The following is an 18,708-nucleotide window of genomic DNA, read 5'->3' as shown; positions in this document are numbered from 1 at the left end:
CCATTGGAAGATAGGCCTCAGCAGCGGCCACCCACAGCGGGAGTATGCGCTCTAATGAGTGGCCATCTTTTTTTTTCTTCTTTTTTTTTTAAATTATTATTAAATGTGCACCCATCCATTGGACATCTGCCGATTCACACCCACATTGCACTATGGGGCTGAGACGGAATAATATTGCTGCCATCGTGTTTCCTGGTGGGCCTAACACAGTAGGCCTATATAGGCCTCTGCTGATTGTAATACACTGTCTGGCTGTTGCGGCAGATTTCCATTTGCCTTGTTTGGGTCAAGTGTTAAATTATTAGTAAGGTGTTTAATCAAACCCGCACGCGCCTTCCTAAAAAAGTAGCATTACTTAATTTTTGGACGGGCCATTATGCGCGTTCAATGCGCGGTTCCCAATCGGCCCATTACCGGATTTTTAAAGCCAATTCAGCTGCACTTAATGGCAAAGTCCTGAAAGTCGAATGACCACATACAGGATTTCATGAACAAAAAGTTTATTGCCACAGAGAGAGTGGGAGGACGGAAACTTGGTAACTGAATACACCACTGACGTTCTTGATGCTCATGTTTAGATCTACTGTATTCTGCATACACCACTGAGGATAATAACAAGACCCTTCCTGTGGCTCCTGCTCGGAGTGGGTGCACTAGCAGCCTCGAACCAGACCCAGCTGTCCGTTAGATTCGTTCAATTGATATTGAACCAAACTGCGAAGACCCTCTGAGATGAATTGTATAATGCCTTCAATAGCAAGGATGAGGGAGTTAAGTGGACAGAGGTAAAAAATACATATTTTGTGCCGCAGGTTGTGACCACAGTGCAGTCATTCTTATTTTTTTTTCTAAATGAGGATTATTTTGAAACTCTAAACCCAGTCATAGTGGTCAAATATTGAAGGGGAACATTTGGTGCAGTAAACTGTGGAGTGGACGCATGCATAGTCACCAATATCTTGCATGGATGTGTGTGATACGTGCTTGGTCCCTTGCTGTTTTTAACTCTTGCATGAAATGATTGACCCAGGTCTCATCTCAATGTTCCAGAGATCATCTCCACTCTGCTAGTGTTCCGGGAACACTGTTGCATTGGCTGCACGAGTTGCTGTTTGATGGAATGTGTGATCTTTTGGTACCCGCCTGGCATTAACTATGTTATCCGCATTCTTTAAAAAAAAGAAACGGTGGGATGGATATAGTAATCTGCTCTGTCTGTCTGTCTGTCTGCCCGTCATGCTATCTCCTCCTCAATGGTTGTGCAGAAATTCACCAAATTTGAGAGTTGTGATCAGCACATGGCAAGAAGGCACGAGAGCGGTATCATTTTTGGCCACCCCCCTGTGATGTTCTCAAAAGGTCAAATACCAAAATATGCAAAAAAAAATTTACGTTTAAAAAAAAAAGAAACAGCACATTTATGGCACATTTTTAATGAAAGTTTGTATATGCAATCAACATTGGGGGACGCATGAAATATGTAACGATTGTTTTTGGATTTGACCCCCGCCCTTACCCCCAGTTCATGCCCCAAGCGGTGGAGACTTAAGGTCATGGGTCAGCACAGCAAATGTGACTGGTCACCATCTTGGTTTTACTAAGAATGTTTGAACCAGTGTTTGTTGTTTAATATACAACTTGCTCAGTGTTGAGAGCATCATTACAAAAAGTGTCAGTGCAGAACTATTGTTTTGCACTTTCTAGAATGAAAGGTCCATGTCAACCTTGGTTGTGTGTTGTCGTGTTTCAGTATATTTGATAGTTACTTTCTAGATATTTCAGAAGAATGTACTTCACGCAGATTTGGAAAGGTAAAACGTTGCGGGGATTCTAAGGGTAACGTATCACGTCCAACATTGTGGTTCGTTTGAGTTGGTTCGTTATCAGAGTACAATAAGTACATGTCAGAGAAAATAGATGATGGCGTGCCCTCAGTGACTTTATTTCACTCAAACAATTGTTATTCTGTATTTGTGAGACAGACTGGGTCCACATCAGAACATACCCATGACAAATTCGTCTTGGATTTCCTTTTGCCAGGAATTCTGTGAAAATACAGTTTGTATCTTTGCATGAGCAAAGTAGTAAGGTGTTTAATTTTTGGTTTGTATCTTCTTTTTGTATCTTATTTTCTTCCTTGTGTTATTGTTTATTCAAAATTATGGAATTTTTGAGCATTCTCTCTCCCAACCCCCAATTTTTTCAAGGAATATCCTTTATCTGAAATATCCACAGATATAACCATACCGGGACTCAGTTCTATGAAATCAAGAAATGTCGTCCATTTTCTGGGTGAGCAATTCTTTGGGGATTCCAAGGGATGCATATCTTGTGATCATCCTTTTGCGTAACAAACTGTGCATTAAGTAGGCAGTTATCGCTGCAGGCTCATGGACTTGGCCAAGGAAATGATCCGGGAATCTCTTCCCATAAAGTGCTTGGAGGCCGTTGTTCTGGCGATGTATCCTCATCGCTTTGTTGTTATTTTTTTCAGCTTTCCTTGTTGGCCAAAGTAAATTATGGATGCTTCAAGTATATTCTAATGAAACATTGCTGTAATACTCAAATTTGCTCGTGAATCATTGATTACTTAATTTTAGTGGTGTTATTGTGGTTCTTAATCATAGTTTGAATTCCAACAAAGAATGTCGAGCATCGATTCAGATTGTCCAAACCTTAGCGACCTTTCCAGCTACCTAACAAATGGCTTACAGGGTGTTGAGCGCTTCCCACTGGCGTTCCGCACACGGGTTGGAGGCACGATATTTGGGCATGTGGTATTGGGCATGTGGTCCAGTGGAAAGTATGGTGCACTAGGTATGAGTCGTCGACCCGACCTCATGCACCGGTCCCTGACCTTCAATAACCTGGCAGACTTGGTGGCTGACTTTGGGAAAGCGTATGCAACCTACTGGCATGAAGTCGTGAATTTGAAGCTTGGCCTCTTTCTTCCCCACAATCCCTACAGCTTTGAGAAGGTGAGTTGAATTTGTCAAATGTTTTTTGTTAACCATTTGTTTTACTTCGACCAATATTGTTGTTTTTTTGGGGGGGAGGGGATGGGGAAGGGGTGAAAGTGGGAGGGGGGGGGGGTGCGTGTTAACTGAAAGCAGTGTGATTGACATTTTTAAAGATGGTATTACATCTAGGATGCGTTCTTGAAAAGTGCGACTTGATATCGGTATCCACAGTTTATTTTTTTTCTTAAAAAAAATAGAGAGAGGGAAGCACACAAGTAAAACATTTGAGAGCAGGGATATCGGGAGATCTTTGGGGGGGAGGGGGGGAAGGCATGGGAAAGGGGTGGGGGGGAGGGGAGAGGTATATAACACATGGACACTGCTAGGACATCCAGGAAAGAAGTCGGTATTTCAAAAAAGTGGATCTGGGGTGAATTAACAGGGGTAGAAAAGATCAAGGCTTTGGATGGGGGAAGATAAGAGATGGTGGTGAACAGCTGTTTTAAAGACCTGGAGGGAGGAGTGGGATTGAAGAGCGTGAGGGAGTTTGTTCCAGAGGCGGGAGTAAAGAGGAATGAAAGTGAAGGTGAGCAGAGAGCCTAGATTTTGGCAGTTTCACCATAAGAGGGTTGCTGGCAGATCTTGTGTGACCTGTAGGAATATTTGGGAGACAGAGCACAGAGAGAGCTGGGGGAGCAAGGCCGGAGAGGAATCTGTAGAAGACAGAAAGACCACCAACCTGCCTGCCGTGAGTGAGTGAAAGGCCCTCAGAGTTAGCTTCATCGCGGGAGATTCCAATGATTCTGAAAGCTTTGGTTTCAGCAGCGTGAATCCGAGCTAGGTGTGAGGCAGGAGCACCAGCCCAGAGGGGAGAGCAGTATTCAATTGAGCTGCGGATGAAAGCTTTGTATGTGGTGAGGAGCTCAGGTGTGCCAAGGAAGGACTTCGCACGACGGAGGATGCCCATTCGGCGACTGGCTTTGGAGGCCAGCTTGGAAATGTGGTTTTCCTAGGAAAGATCATGGCAGATAGTGAGACCCAAAAGCTTGAGTGACAGAACTTCTTGGATAGGATTGTTGAGAAAGTAGATGGGAGAAAGTAGATGGAAATTAGAGAAAGTAGAAAGTACATTTGTATCCCACGGTTGATAAAATTTGATGTGCTTCGACATTTGTGGCCCTCTGCCTCACCGAATTGATAATTTTTTGCAGGTGCAAAAAAAAACAAAAAAAACATCTTCCACCAGCCAAGCACATGATATTTCGAAAAGCATCTTTCACACATTATGTATAAAACCACTTCCAGCCACGCACAAAGCATTTCCCACCAGCTGTGCACAAAATAGTTTGAAAAGCATCTTCCATGCGTCACGCCGTTGTACATGCACAACCACGTGAGTCGACATTCCTGTGATTCGACATTCCTTTCGCGGGCGTATTCGTGGTTTTTCTGAACTGCATCGACATTTGCGGCCCTGCGCTTCGCATATTCATAGTTTTTCACAGGATTTTTTATTTTCCCTTTTTTTTTTCTTCTTTTTTTTTTGTATACTGAATCGAGGCTCGTGAAAGAGCTAACATTTATTTCACAAACAAATCAACCAGACAAACAAAATATACAAAAAGAGGGAGCGGAAGACAAGATGGGGAGAGAAGGGGAAGCACACAACCACAACATTTGAGAGCAGGGAGAAGTGTGGGAGGGAGAGGGCTTGGGGGCAGGAGGCGTGGGAAGGGAAGGGGGGGGGGGGGGGGGGAGAGGTATAAAACACAAGGGGACCGAAATTAGCGGGGGTAGAAAAAATCAAGGTTTTGGATAGGGGAGGATAAGAGATGGTGGTGAACAGCTGTTTTAAAGACCTGGAGGGTGGAGTGGGATTGAAGAGAGTGAGGGAGTTTGTTCCAGAGGCGGGAGAAAAGAGGAATGAAGGAGTGAAGGTGAGCAGAAAGTCTTGATTTTGGCAGTTTAACCATAAGAGGGTTGCAGGCAGATCTTGTGCGACCTGTAGGAATATTTGGGGGACAGAGCCCAGAGAGAGCTGGGGGGGCAAGTCGGTAGAAGTCGGTTATGAGTCACGAACCGCCGGGAACCTATCCCCTCCTTTCCTATTAAACTTAAAGCAATGCCCCACATTCGCGAATTCAACATTCTTGGCATTTTCCTGGAACATATCCCCCGTGAATGTTGGTGTCTGACTGTACAGTGCTTGTGTGTTTTGGTGTGTGTAGGTGTAGATAGGTAGAGAGAATAAAATAGAGACAGGGAGTTATGATCAGACAGAGGAGTATGGTAGGCAAGAGGAAGCTTGCCATATGTCATTCTTGACATATGAAAATGTGAGAAGAGGTGAAGATGTTGGTTTAGTATATTTTGAAGCTCTGAAGATTTTGAAGATCTGCCAGGCTCAGGCTCTGAAATTGCAAACATTGAAGTGCCATGTTTTGGAGCTGCTATTTGTTTTGGCGGCTGGAGTTGCAGCCTTTTTAAGGAAAACATCAAGGGATGTCTGCTTCTTGGCCTGCATTTTTTGTCCCCCGTCACTCAGCGGAGCGAAAGGGGGACTATGGCTTTCCCCTCCGTCCGTGTGTCCGTCTGTCCGTCCGTGCGTGCATGTGGCGTGCTTGCGGCGTGCGGGCGTGCGTGCGTAAGCAAAGGACCGCATTCAAATTTAGTGTGTGGGTGCAACCCACGTCAAAATCCAAGATGGCCGCCGCCATGTATGTCTGATGCCATGTATGTCTGAACCTTGTAACCTGCATATCTTGAAAAATAAGCGAAGTACCAACTTCTAATTTGGTGTGTGGTTGTATCTCGCCATAAGGAAGAACGCTATTGAAAATTGGGTCGCCATGTCAAAATCCAAGATGGCCGCCACCATATATATGTCTGAACCTTGTGAGCCAAATATCTCGAAAAATAAGCGAAGTACCAACTTCTAATCTGGTGTGTGGGTGTATCTAGGCATAAGGAAGAACGCTGTTTAAAATTGGGTCGCCACGTCAAAATCCAAGATGGCCACCGCCATGTATGTCTGAATCTTGTGAGCGAAATATCTTGAAAGATAAGCGAAGTACCAACTTCTAATTTGGTGTGTGGGTGTATCTCGGCATAAGGATGACCGCTATTGTAAATTGGGTCGCCACGTCAAAATCCAAGATGGCTGCCTCCATGTATGTCTGAACCTTGTGAGCGAAATATCATATCATAGCATGTTTTCTGCGTCTTCCACTCTGTCAACTCGCATCACTTCCCCGACGGGGGACCTAGGCGTAACGCTTGTTCCCCAGTGGATTTATTTTGTAGCAAGAGATAGAATCTTGCAGTGCTCTGGTTACTTTTGCAGATCGTTATTTGAATGGATCACCATTCTCAGTGATCTCTCTGCAGCTTTATGAATGAGGTCCAAAAGCTGCGAGAGGTCATTTGTTGTCGTAATTTGCCTCGTACTCAACTTGGATGATAATGGCATGACATGTTTAGCTCTTTCACGAATTTGTTCTGCATTTTCTTAGCCACAGGCTCACTCTTATCACCACTAGTACGCTTAAAACTCATGATTAACTAGAATGGCTCTTGGTAGAACGCATACCTCCGCCAGGCTGAACAGTTTGTTTTGTATCCCACTGATGGGCCGGATCTGGATTCGGACATGAACCAAAATCTAATCGCTTGTTCTTGTCACCTAACCAACTCTTCCACCAAGTTTATTCATAACTCGTCCATAACGTTTTGAAATATTTTATATATTTCTTTTCGCCCGATCTCTCAGTGGTGAAGAATCACTTAAAAATTAAATAATTCTTGAATCCGAATCCATATTCAGATCTTCACCAAATTCGAAACAATTTGTCCTTGTCAAACACACAACTGGTCCACCAAGTTTCGTCCAAATCCGTCCACAACTTTTTGAGATGTCCGATCTCCCAATGGTGAAGAATCGCTAAAAAATTTTAGTAGCCAGATCCGAATCCGGATCTTCACCAAAATCTAATCATTTCGTCGGTGTCACATACGCTACATCTCTGGCAAATTTCGTCTGAATCCGTCCACAACATTTTGCGATATTTTGTTCACAAACAAACAAACGAACGGATAAACAAACAGACAGGGGTGAAAACATAACCTCCATCCACCTTTGGTGGCGGAGCTAATGAAATCATTGTCGTTATTTAATGATACAAATCACAATACTGTATGCAAAGATTTTGAAAATGCAGTATGTCTGGTGTTGGTTGTTGGTTGTCTGGTGTTGTAACCTGGTGTTGGCTTAGCGGTTAGGGTGCCGGCTTGGGATCCTCGGATCCTGGGTTCGAATCCCGGTCGATCGCTAAATTAACACCAGGGGGGTTGACTCAGCCTGTCATCCTTCTGAGGTCGGTAAATTGAGTACCAGCTTGCTGGGATGAATGATCCGGTGTGTACCCCGGATTAGAATAGGTACACCGTATCCCTGCGCATCGTAAGAGCGTGACCAAGGGTTGGTGTCAGGAAGGGCATCCGGCCATAAAAACATTGCCTCAAACAGGGAACCATGATCGTCATGGGGCCCACAAGGCTAACCCCCGCTCCAGCGGGGAAAATGGCCTTAAAACGATCATTCATTCATTCATAGTATGTCTGAACAACGCAAAGGGCAGAATGAGGTACAATACACTTAACATTCAAGTTACATCATTGAAGTCACGTACTTTTGCTTTTACGTCACCAATTTTCCTGAGCTGCTCAGTCAATTGAATTTAAATTGAATTGAATTGTCATTGGAAGAAAATTTCCCATGTTTTATGTGGACAATAATGTAGGATTTGAATATGAGCAGCGGCCATGGCGACATAGTGTCTGACTGCGGTGCTGTCTAATCGGTCTAAATTTATAATCCGTACATGACTACAGGTACAGGTACACCCCGACAAGGGCATGGAGCACGGATTCCAGGAACCTTCTTCCATCCGTGAAGCTTGCCCTTGCCGGCACGCGCACAGGCACAGCACAACCACACATGGTGTGTCATTGACACGTCGTCATTGAAGTGTGCCTGAGGCTAAATAAAATTGGTGAGGAAAATGTTGTCATTATGCAAATATTTCACAATGTACGATAATCTTAAGTTCCAATACGATACTTCCACTTTTCAGATCTGGCAACAGTACGAAGGCTGCTGGCCCACACAGGGCAGCATAGTTTGTCGTGTTGTCATTGAAGTGTGAGGTAGCACTGTACAAAATGTCCGTCGCACTTCAATGCCGACACGTCTTGAAACAGCAAACCACGTGTGGAAGTGTGCGTGCTTTCAAGGTTCATAACGGTAATGATCTTAACGTCTTGGCGTGAGAATGGGCGTCTCAGAAAAAAGCCAAAGCACATGGTTTGAACGACTTGCCTTCTATGCAAGTAGACGTAATTCAAAGCCTGGGTACCTATTGATTGATGACGCAACTTCAAATCGACATAAATAGGGGCAACGTAAATCACGGTATTCCTGTATTATGATAGTTGATAAGGAAGCTTGCTCCAAAGTTCCTTTCCTCTAATCGCCCTTCTCTCGCTCACGCCTCCCTCCACCTCGATGTGGAGTAGAAACTTCTTATTTATGATGGAGAAAAAAAAAAAGTGCTTGCATGCGTGTCAGTCAGAATCAGAGAAACAATGTGATTTATTTATATTCAGGGCCTTGCAAGCATGCATTAGGATACGTAAACTTGGTGGACAGACAAAAAAGTAGCCATCTTTTGACTTCTTTTTTCACAAACTATTGGCATCTGGGTCAAATGTAGCTTGTGCAGTGACATCTTGTGGCACATTACTTGTATAACTGCAGGATTGAGAACTGAGGTTTAGAAATGTCGATTAATTTTAGCAGGGTTATGAGGTCTCCATCTTTTTCTTTTTTTTTCCAGCAAAGAAGGAACTCTCATGCTGTTCCCTGTGGGGGGGGGGGGGGAAGAAAAACCCCAGTGTTTTACTGAGCTATTGTAAAGTTCCCTTTTCTACATTAATACGTTGTCAGTCCGTAATCACTTGCAACTTCTCTGAAACCGTTGAAGGTATTGTGACCAAACTTGGCAAAAATTATATTTGGTATGTTGCAACTCAAGTTTATTCACTGCATTAAAGTATTGGGGACTAAGGGGGTCGACCGGGGTTCAAAGTGGGCCCAGGTTTGAATGAATGAATGAATGATCGTTTTAAGGCCATTTTCCTCGCTAGAGTGGGGGTTAGCCTTGTGGGCCCCATGACAATCATGGTTCCTTGTTTGAAGCAATGTTTTTATGGCCGGATGCCCTTCCTGACGCCAGCCCTTGGTCACGCTCTTACGATGCGCAGGGATACGGTGTACCTATTCTAAGCCGGGGTACACACCGGGATCATTCATCCCAGTGAACTGGTACTCAATTTGCCGACCTCGGAAGGATGACAGGCTGAGTCAACCCCCCTGGCGTTAATTCAGCGATCGATCGGGATTCGAACCCAGGATCCTAGGATCCCAAGCCGACTCCCTAACCGCTAAGCCAACACCAGGCTCAAGGCCCATGTTTAACCCCCCAAAATAGGTATTGCTCTCTTCTCAGAAACTACACATACATTTCGATGAAACTTGACCACAACCTTCATCACCTGTGATGTACGAAAGTTTGCTCACAGCGTTAGAAAAATCAGGATCTAAGGGGAGCTTAGGGAGGGCTGAGGATGGCAAAGGGAGCTGGGAAGGGGAGTGGGGGGAGGGAGGAGGTTCAAAGTCTTATGATTACGTCGCCTAGCAACCATTGAAATTGGTTTAAAATACCATGATACTGTTTAAAATACCTTTAGTCGGTGTAGTAAACCGCTTTATTCTACTAGTGAGCACCCTCAGGTATTGCCCCTGTTTTTCTTTTTTGGTTTTGGAGCTTACTCATCCTGGATATTTGTGTTTCATTTGTTTGTTTTTATTTGCCGAGATGGCTTTGCATGTGCGTTCTGAAAAACAAAAATTATCATAAATATAGGTACAGTATTCCATCAATCGGGGTGCATAAATTGGCATTAAAGGTCAGATAGATATGCAAGTATGAATCTTGATGTTTCTTTGAAGATTTGTGCAGTTTTATTTTAATTTTTATTTAATATTGCCTTGAAAACTTGAGGGACAAACCATATTTTAAAACATTTTTGCAAGCACGACTTGCGATGCGATGACCTGTCAATTTGCGATGACATCGCAAATGTCATCGCAAATGACCTGTCAAGAATTCTGCAAAGTGTGTACACCAAATAATTAAATTCCCCACTTAAAACAACTTAAACATTTCATTGTGGGTTGCCATTAGAAGCCATACATTTGGTGCGTTGAGTTACGGAGAGGAGCATTGTGGTTAATTGGGATATAAAAAAAAAGGAATTGAAATCTGTGTAGGGGGAGTCATTCTATGTGTAGTAGTTTTATTAAGCTAAGCAAAGTTAAGCATACCGTGTAGAAAAGGGGAAATGTATTCAGGATGAGAATTTGGGTTGGGAAGAGGCGTGTTTGGGAATACGGTAGAGCCGGTTAAAAAAAAAATTTTGCTTGTGTAATATGTTGATGAACCTTTGGTTTGAGTTTGGGTGCATAATATGGATAGAAAATACTATTTATCAGTTGAGACTAGTTTTTATTTCACCTGATGTCTTTCGTTAAAAACTTGCAGTTTAACATCCTTAACACCAGAAACGTATTGTTTCTTTTATGTACTTTTCTTGATTTTTTGGCTTGGAAGCATGAGTGTAATACAGAAATGTTCAACCTTTGTTTCTCCTTGCACATTTGGAGCAGCTGGATTGGAATTACCTTGTGCTAAACGTAACAAAACTACCTCCTGCCAATCTGCGTAAGGAGCTGGAAAAGCATGCACGAGATATGAAGGTGCATGGAGGGAAGGGTTTATAATTTGTTGTGCTTTACATTCACCTTTGAAGAATGGACATTGCATTCTGAAATGATTTTTTTTTTAACACCACTTTGTTCATTTGTTGTTGGCTTCAGCTTTTGAAGGGTGTTTCAGTCCAAAGTTCTCCAAACAAAGAATGCAAGAAGGGTACTCCTTCCCCCAACAATTCTCCCAAGCACTCCTCTGCACAATCACAACGGAAAATCAGCTACGGAGACAAGCTGTAAGTGCTTAAAATTTCGTACAAAATACAGGCATAGCATTGTAAAGGTTTATAAAACTGAAATATATATATATATATACAGTGAAACCTTGACTTACGAGTTTAATTCGTTCTGTGACCGAGCTCGTAACTCAATTTGCTCGTTTCTCAAATTAAATTTCCCCATTAAAATGCATTGAAATGCTATTAATCCGTTCCAGCCCGCCAAAAACCACACCAATTTTTTTTTAAATATACAGTATATATAAAAATATCTCGTGCTTTATATTTCACCTGTATGCAGCATACAAGTTGGCAGGATGGCTGGACTGGAGGTACGCACACTTGACTCTAAACCGTCCAGCCTGGGTTTGAATCCCGACCCAGCTATAACCTGTCATGTCGGTGTTTCACAGGCAGGGTGATTCATCAATGTGTGTACCGCTAAACTGGGCGCCCCGTTTGCGTCCCATTAGTTGTTGGATGTTAAGGATCTCACCGTGTCTTCCACAAAGAGAAGGCGAGCTATCGCCGGCACTCTGAACAAGTTGTGGCCTGGCATGCTCTTCTCCTCTGCCGTTATATACGTCCTCCTCGGCATCTTTTTCCAGAAGAGCCCTGTCTCGTCACAGTTGAAGATTTGCTGGGGGATGTATCGTTCGGCTTCTATCAGTTCGGCAAAAGTTATAATAAAATCTTCAGCTGCCTTCACATCCGAGCTTGCTGCCTCACAATGCCTGACGACGGAGTGAATGCCGGTCCTCTTCTTAAAATTATCAAACCATCCCCGACTGGCTTTGAATGACTCTTCCGATGCCTCGTCCGTTGATGTTCCCAGCCGTCTGCTGCACCAAATCCCCGTAAATGTCTCGGGCCTTCTCACACATGATGCTCTCGGTCACGGTATCTCCTGCGAGTTGCTTCTCCGTCAACCACACAAACAACAACTTCTCCATCTCTTCATGGATAGAGGTCCGGAGCTTTGAAATAATCGTAACGCCCTTGGCTGGCGTTATAGCCTTTATCGACTCCTTCTGCTTCAAAAATCGTACATATCGTAGAAGTACTACGATCGTACTGCCTCACCAAGTCGACAACACGCACACCTCGCTCATGTTTTTCGACGATTGCGTGTTTTATATCCAAGCACATCATCCTCTTCTTCTTCTCATTACTGCCCTTGGCACTCAATTTCTTAGGACCCATGGTTAAAACTAAGAAATTTTCCAAAAATAACCAAAATGCGAAAACAAAGCAGCAGCGATATACGGCAGAGATGCTTGCACGGCAAGATAACCACGTGACCGGAACCCACCTGGTGGCGGGTGGCGTAAGCTCGTAACTCAGATCTCGGCTCGCATCTCAAAGCAAAAAACCGCCCCAAGCGACGGCTATATCTTGGAAAACTCGTAAGTTGGTGCACTCGTAAGTCAAGTTTCACTGTATATATATATATATATATATATATATATATATATATATATATTATATATATATATATATATATATATATATATATATATATATATATATATATATATATATATATATATAATATATATATATATAATATTATATATATATATATATATATATATATATATATATATATATATATATATATATATATATATATATATATATTGTTGTGGATATGAGAATGTTTTTTTTATTTTATTGTTGTGGTAAAATGTTGTTGTAAAAGGTTGTTGTAAAATATCACCCCTCCTCCCTCCGTTGTGGTTGTATAAAAGGTCAAAGGGCGTTCCCGTAGTTAGTCCATAAAACATACATGCAGGACACGATATATCTTTTTTTTGACAGTTATATCCTTATTATGTGTATTAGCGTAAGGCTGTGTCTTCCATTAATTGAAATACTCCATTGCACCAGTGAAAGAGAATAGATCCCCTTTCCTTCCCATCCCCAAAATCTCCATTTCATATTACATCCCCTCTCGTCATTGCCGAGCCTCGATTGCCCATATTACCTCCCCTCCAATAACCGCCATTGACCACGAGGCTCGAGTCGGGGAAGAAAGGCGTGTCTCCACCTCGTCATAGAGGGGAGGAGTGAGCCAGCCCCACTCGACCAACCATGAGCCAGGGGTTTGGCTAGAGAGGGCGGAGGAAGAGCGATCGGGGAGGTTCGAAAAGGTTGAGGGGCGGGGGCCTATATAACCCAAGGCAGGGCGTGTCCAGAGAGAGATGCGTTTTTACAGAGGAGAGATGCACTTTGAGTTGGTCGCCAAGAGAGTCGTGAGGAGTCAGTCAGTGGAGTCGGTGGTCAGTTGGTTGCGTTGGTTGCGGTGAGGAGTCGGTGGTGGTCGTCAGTTGGTTGCGTTGGTTGCGGTGAGGAGTCGGTGGTAAAGAGTGAGTGGACCAAGAACGAGTGGAGGGTTTGGACCAGACGCGTCCGACGAGGCCTGGCAAAGCACGCGACGTCCACAGCAGCCAAAACAGCAGCGTGGGGCCTGAACGGCGGCTGCTAAACGCGCCGGTTGTGCTGCGGGACCCCCTTGGACCTCCCTCTCCCTCCATCCATCCACCTCCTGCCTTTCCACCCTTCTTGTATACGTGAGTTTGTTTTGTTTGTTCTGTCCTGGGAATAAGTTAAGTCTGTAGATAAGCTAGTATTTGCACTGTGTGACCTGCGTCTTATGTGTTGTAAATAAACTTGATTGCTCCTTTTTGCTTATGTGTGTAAATAGTAAATAAATTCAGTCGTATTTCCAAACCTTTCTTTGCCTTCTTTTTCCTCTTTGCATTCGTCGCCTTTGTCTTTTCCCTATTGACTAGCTGTGGTGCGACCCGGCCAACGTTTGGGTGGAATCGGGTGAGTCGGGGATCCTGTTAGGTCGCGGCAATACCAAACGGCTCGGTAACTAACATCTTAAACCGCGATCTGTAACAATTGGTGTCTGGGAGTGGGATTCGAGGCCCGACCAAATTTTTAAAAAAAACGAATAGAGGGAAAAAAAAAAAATTTGGTCAATATTTGGAGCGGCAGAAATTTGTTTTGTTTTACAAAACCTGAATTTTGAAATCGCGCCATGGCTGGTCAAGGCGACGGGATGCCGGTGGGAGAGATAGATGGGGTAGAATCGACCCAGGACCCCAGGGAAGAAGTGGGAAAAGTGGTGGAGGAGAGTAAAGAAGGTGTGGTTGAGGGGGTATCAGGTGCACAAAATGGCGCTCTCGCGCACGTGGTTACAGCGGCACCAAATTTTGCCGCGCCCGTGACCGTACCACTACCAGCGGGCTTTGATGTGGGGGACTTCATGGCGCAATTCACCGAGATGCTGAGAATAGAGGGGGAGAGATTGAGTAATAAAATGGATGCTCGGAGTGAGCAAATTGAAGCAACAATAAACGGAATGAGGGCCGATAGGGAGGAAAGGGAGCAGAGGGACAGAGACCGCAAGTTGGGCGAAAGGGTCCCAGGGGTGCACGAGGAGGTAAAGCGGGTCGAAAAGCGCTGGTTGAGCGAAGCGGAGGAAAGCACGGGTACAATGACGGGGGTAGAAATCGCGACCCGGGGTTTGGAAAAGCCGGCGACCGATGAGGTAGAGGGAATTTTATTAAAGCCAACGGTCGTCGAGGTGAACAAAGAAATTATGGGTATAGTTGAAATTGGAGAGACCGGGGACTTAAAGTTAAAAGAGCAACAATCGGAGGAAGGAATGGAAATTGCTCAAAGTCTAAATGCACATCCTGATGCTGTACTCGCTAATCCAAATGGAAGTTTGCAGGTTTTGGTGCAGGGAGGAAGAAGAACCCCGAAGGTGAGACGTGCTGTGTATTGTGCTGGGAGATTTTGTAAATGGATGTTTAGCGACAAAAGAATTGTCGCGCGATTGGGATCGATATGGCACCCGGGCGTTGGTGAAGGGTCCCGTGTGAGTGGAAATGGCACGCGTGGGAGAAAAAAGTGTGCGTCGGCGAGTGGGTGTGCTATAAAGTGTGGGAGTGAAACCGAGTGCGAGCGAGAATGCACGTCGGGGTGTACGGAGTGTGACACGAATAGTGAGTTGGTGATGGCGCAGGTGCGAGAGGGCACATCGGAGCGCGAGTGTGAAACCGAGTGCGAGCGAGAATGCACGTCGGGGTGTACGGAGTGTGACACGGAGAGTAAGGTGGTGGTGGAACGTGTGCGAGGAAGCACACCTGAGTTGGTCATGGCGCGGGTGTGGGAGAGCCCATGTGAGCGCGTTAGTGGGTGGATGCAGAAGTGCACGCCCATGGTGAGTGTTACGGAGGACGTAACGGAGGAGAGGTGTGGACCAAAGTGTGCGCGAGAGGTGTGGTGTGTAACAGGGAGAGCGTTGGTGGAATGTACGGACGGCGTTGGAACGCCAGGTTTTGTGAGGGTGAAAGGGGTAGCGTATGCTTGTAAGCATGCAAGTAAAGCATCGACGTTAACCAGGTTAGCGGTTAGGGCGACGGATAGCCGATGCGAGCGCTCGGTGCGAGGGGGGGTGCTTTGTTGGGTGCGAGGCCCGGCGCGGGTCGATGCTGCGTCGCTTCTCTTCGAAGCGTCGTTGCCGATTCGGGCTTGGCCCCGCCCCGCACGGTCGAGTCCGGGCTTTGTCGGGCGAGGCGACCGGTCCGGTTCAAGGGCGAGTGGGAGGAGGCGGAACGGTGCCCCCTCGTGGGGACGGGGTTCCGACCGGGGGAGATTGAGCCATCGGGCCCGGGACCGCAAGGTGCCGCGCCGAGATGGTGCGTGGAATCTCGGTCCAACCAACCACCTCCCTTGAACCGAAAGCCGGACGGATTCAACCTGCAGGCAACCAAACCACCCAAATTCATTGCTCGGCTTTACGAACCGAGTTTAATGATGTCACGGCGCACCGAGAGGATGTAATAAGTAGACGGGTGATGAGGATAGTGTTTTGGACCCAAAATTAGAGAAAAACAAAATTTGATGATTGGCAAGGGATTGGCAATAGTGATTGGCAGATGATGGGTAGTGATTGGCAAATTTTTTAATTTGTTGAAATTTGATGTGCAAAATTGGTAGTGAGCGATGGCCCGGTGGGTAAGGCTGGCATCCCTGCCGCCCTTCCCATGTGGGGGCAAAGGAGCAATAGCTTATGGGGTTGATGGCAGTGAAAACTAGCCCGGGTGGGTTAGGATATTGATAGGGATCTAGCGAAGATGACCGTAGGTGACGTTAGTTTAGTTAGTGACTGATACCTGTAGTGGGGACGCAGGTAGATTAGTATGGATGATAATGACGAGGGAGCGCAATAGTTAAAGGACGACTGGGAAGCGCAAGTTTCAGAGGGGAGTAGTTAGCTGAGATGATGCCGTGTGTGTGAAGATTGAACAGGTGTGATTGCACAGGTGTGCAACTGAACAGGTGTGTGGAGCAGTGTATGAGGGAGTAGTGGTGATTGCGTGTTGTGTTGACCAAATGGTCCAGGAAGAGGAGGAGGGTGCAGGTGGCACCAGGTGTGATTGCACAGGTGTGCAACGACAGGTGAATGAAGGACAGGTGTATGGAATAAATGGTATGGAGTATAGGAATGGATGGTCGTGGAGTGAGAATGGTGGAAATTGTGGAGTGGATGGTGCGAAGGTGTGAATGGGGAAGAGTGGACCCCCATCACGGATACCCGGGGCGGGTAGTGTAAGTGTTAGGTAGAGGGTATAGGTAAATTGTGGTTGGATATTGGCATCTGTGGTGCGGGTGACAGAATGGTATTTGGATGGGTGCATTAGTGTTGTGGAAATGGCTGGGCGTGTAGCCTGTTAGTGTGTGTCGTTGGTTTGGGCACTCCACCACTGTGAGGATGTCGGCCAGGTGAGGCCGCAGGTGGGCTCTGGGAGCCGGTAGTAGTTGTTGTGGATGGGGCCCGAGGATCCGGAGGACGGACCCGGGTAGCCCAGTGCCAGAGGGCACCATGGGGTGACAGAGCCAGGAGAGGGGCTGTCCCCAGTTAGTTAGGTTAGGGTGAGGAGCTAGGTAAGCTCGGGTGGCAACTACAGTGGTGGAGGTGTGCAGGTGGGTAGACCTGTTGGGAGAGCTAGACGTCGCAGCCCAGAAATTGTGCGAGAGCACCGGGAGATGAATCGGGGGAGTGAGACCCCAAATTGGGGAGCACCACAGTTGGTCAATGGGAATTGGTTATTAGAACCCATAGTGTAAGCTGGCCAATGGATTGGCAGGGAGAGACCCCGGGTAGTGTAAAGTGTGTTAAAGTCATTTAGAGGATAGTTAGGATGAAGGATCTCCTCGCACCATCTGCATCCACTCACCTGAGGTGACAGGTACTCCGCACCATGCCATGTTTAATTATTTTTACTGTGCAAATGTTTGGATTGTGAGACGCATCATGACGTGGGTGTGACATTGTGCTTTGATGTTCCATCTCTGCCTCCTTATGAGGATTGATGATGAATTGGTGATGGCAAATTTTGCAGTAGAAGGGATTGTGGAGACGAATTTGGTATAGGGGAAATATGGGGAAGACGTGACAGTAGTGACGAATTTGTAAATGTGTAAATTTTTGTACATATGGGGTAAGGGTAGGGTAGGTGACAGGGGGGTGACGTACGTAGGGACGAGCTTTCTCACTTCGCCCTCCGTACGCATTTCGCCTTGCATTGCCTTATTGATGTGTACCCTTGTGACCTTACCCCTCGCTCAATTGTCTTTCCCCTTTTGTCTCCACATGACCTGTGCGCCGTTGGGCGCCGAGGGGAGCGTGCGTGGGTCGGCCATTGTGCGCCCGAAATTCCAGAACCAGCTGTCTGCATCGATGCACCACATTATGGACCACATGTCTGTGGCCGAGCACCACTTATGGACCCCATGGGTTGGGGCATGGCCCCTCTGCTGGAAACCGGCCATGAGGGCCCGAAATCTTGCTGGCGGACCTTGGCCACAGGGCACCGATGCCCCACAGGTGAACCACACATAGTCGGACCCTGTGGGCCATAAATAAAGCAAATAAAAAGGACACATTGGGCACACTTTATGAAAATAGGCCGCCAGTAAGCAAAGCAAAAGAATGACATCTGGAAGACCAAATAATAAAACCAGCAGAGGGAGCCGAAGAGCAAGAGATCACCTGCAGGGTTAGGGGTTGTTGAATTTATTTTTATTCATTGAACAATGGTGACTGCACCGATTGGTGCTTGGGTGTGTATTGGTGCGTTTTTGGGTGCGTTCATGGTGCGTCGATGCAGAGCAGACTGTCTCCCCCCCAGAAAGAACAATCACAGGTCCTGTGTTAGTTTTGTAAATAAAAATAGCGTCATTGTAAATAATGCTTCCCACCGTCAGTGTATAGTTTGAAGACCATTCCGCAATTCGGTTAACTGTGGGCGTAAGTCTGTTAGGCAGGGTGCAATGGAGCAGCGGGACACATTTATTTATGTTTTAAAACTGTCGCACTCAGGGTCAGGTTAAAAGTAGAGGGAACTACACCTACGTGCCACACTAAGGTAAAAGTTATAGCCCGGGACGTGCCTAAGGGGAGGAGGGTGCAGTGTTGTGGATATGAGAATGTTTTTTTAATTTTATTGTTGTGGTAAAATGTTGTTGTAAAAGGTTGTTGTAAAATATCACCCCTCCTCCCTCCATTGTGGTTGTATAAAAGGTCAAAGGGCGTTCCCGTAGTTAGTCCATAAACATA

General features: G+C 45.7%; 2 protein-coding genes across 7 annotated transcripts in view; both read left to right on the top strand.

Moving 5' to 3' along the window:
- The window catches only part of LOC137436499 (ribosomal protein S6 kinase delta-1), a 283,132-nt gene that overhangs the window by 117,645 nt on the left and 146,779 nt on the right, over nt 1-18,708 (top strand). The window lies entirely within an intron of this gene.
- Nucleotides 1-18,708, top strand: part of LOC137436515 (tubulinyl-Tyr carboxypeptidase 1) — a 59,720-nt gene that overhangs the window by 5,185 nt on the left and 35,827 nt on the right. For 2 of the 4 annotated variants that reach the window (XM_078786089.1, XM_078786095.1), the window contains exons 3-7: nt 2,236-2,292; nt 2,387-2,461; nt 2,693-2,978; nt 10,747-10,836; nt 10,957-11,084. In XM_078786089.1, coding sequence (XP_078642215.1) covers nt 2,236-2,292; nt 2,387-2,461; nt 2,693-2,978; nt 10,747-10,836; nt 10,957-11,084 — 636 coding nt within the window. Of the gene's footprint in view, nt 1-2,235; nt 2,293-2,374; nt 2,462-2,692; nt 2,979-10,746; nt 10,837-10,956; nt 11,085-18,708 lie in introns of all 4 variants that reach the window. The other 2 variants (XM_068130386.2, XM_078786096.1) reach the window with 2 other exon arrangements.

This window comes from Myxine glutinosa, chromosome 1, assembly GCF_964187855.1.
Source record: "Myxine glutinosa chromosome 1, kmMyxGlut1.1, whole genome shotgun sequence".
Taxonomy (NCBI): Eukaryota; Metazoa; Chordata; class Myxini; order Myxiniformes; family Myxinidae; genus Myxine; species Myxine glutinosa.
Note: the sequence above shows the minus strand (reverse complement) of the source record. Positions and strands in the feature narration are given on the sequence as shown.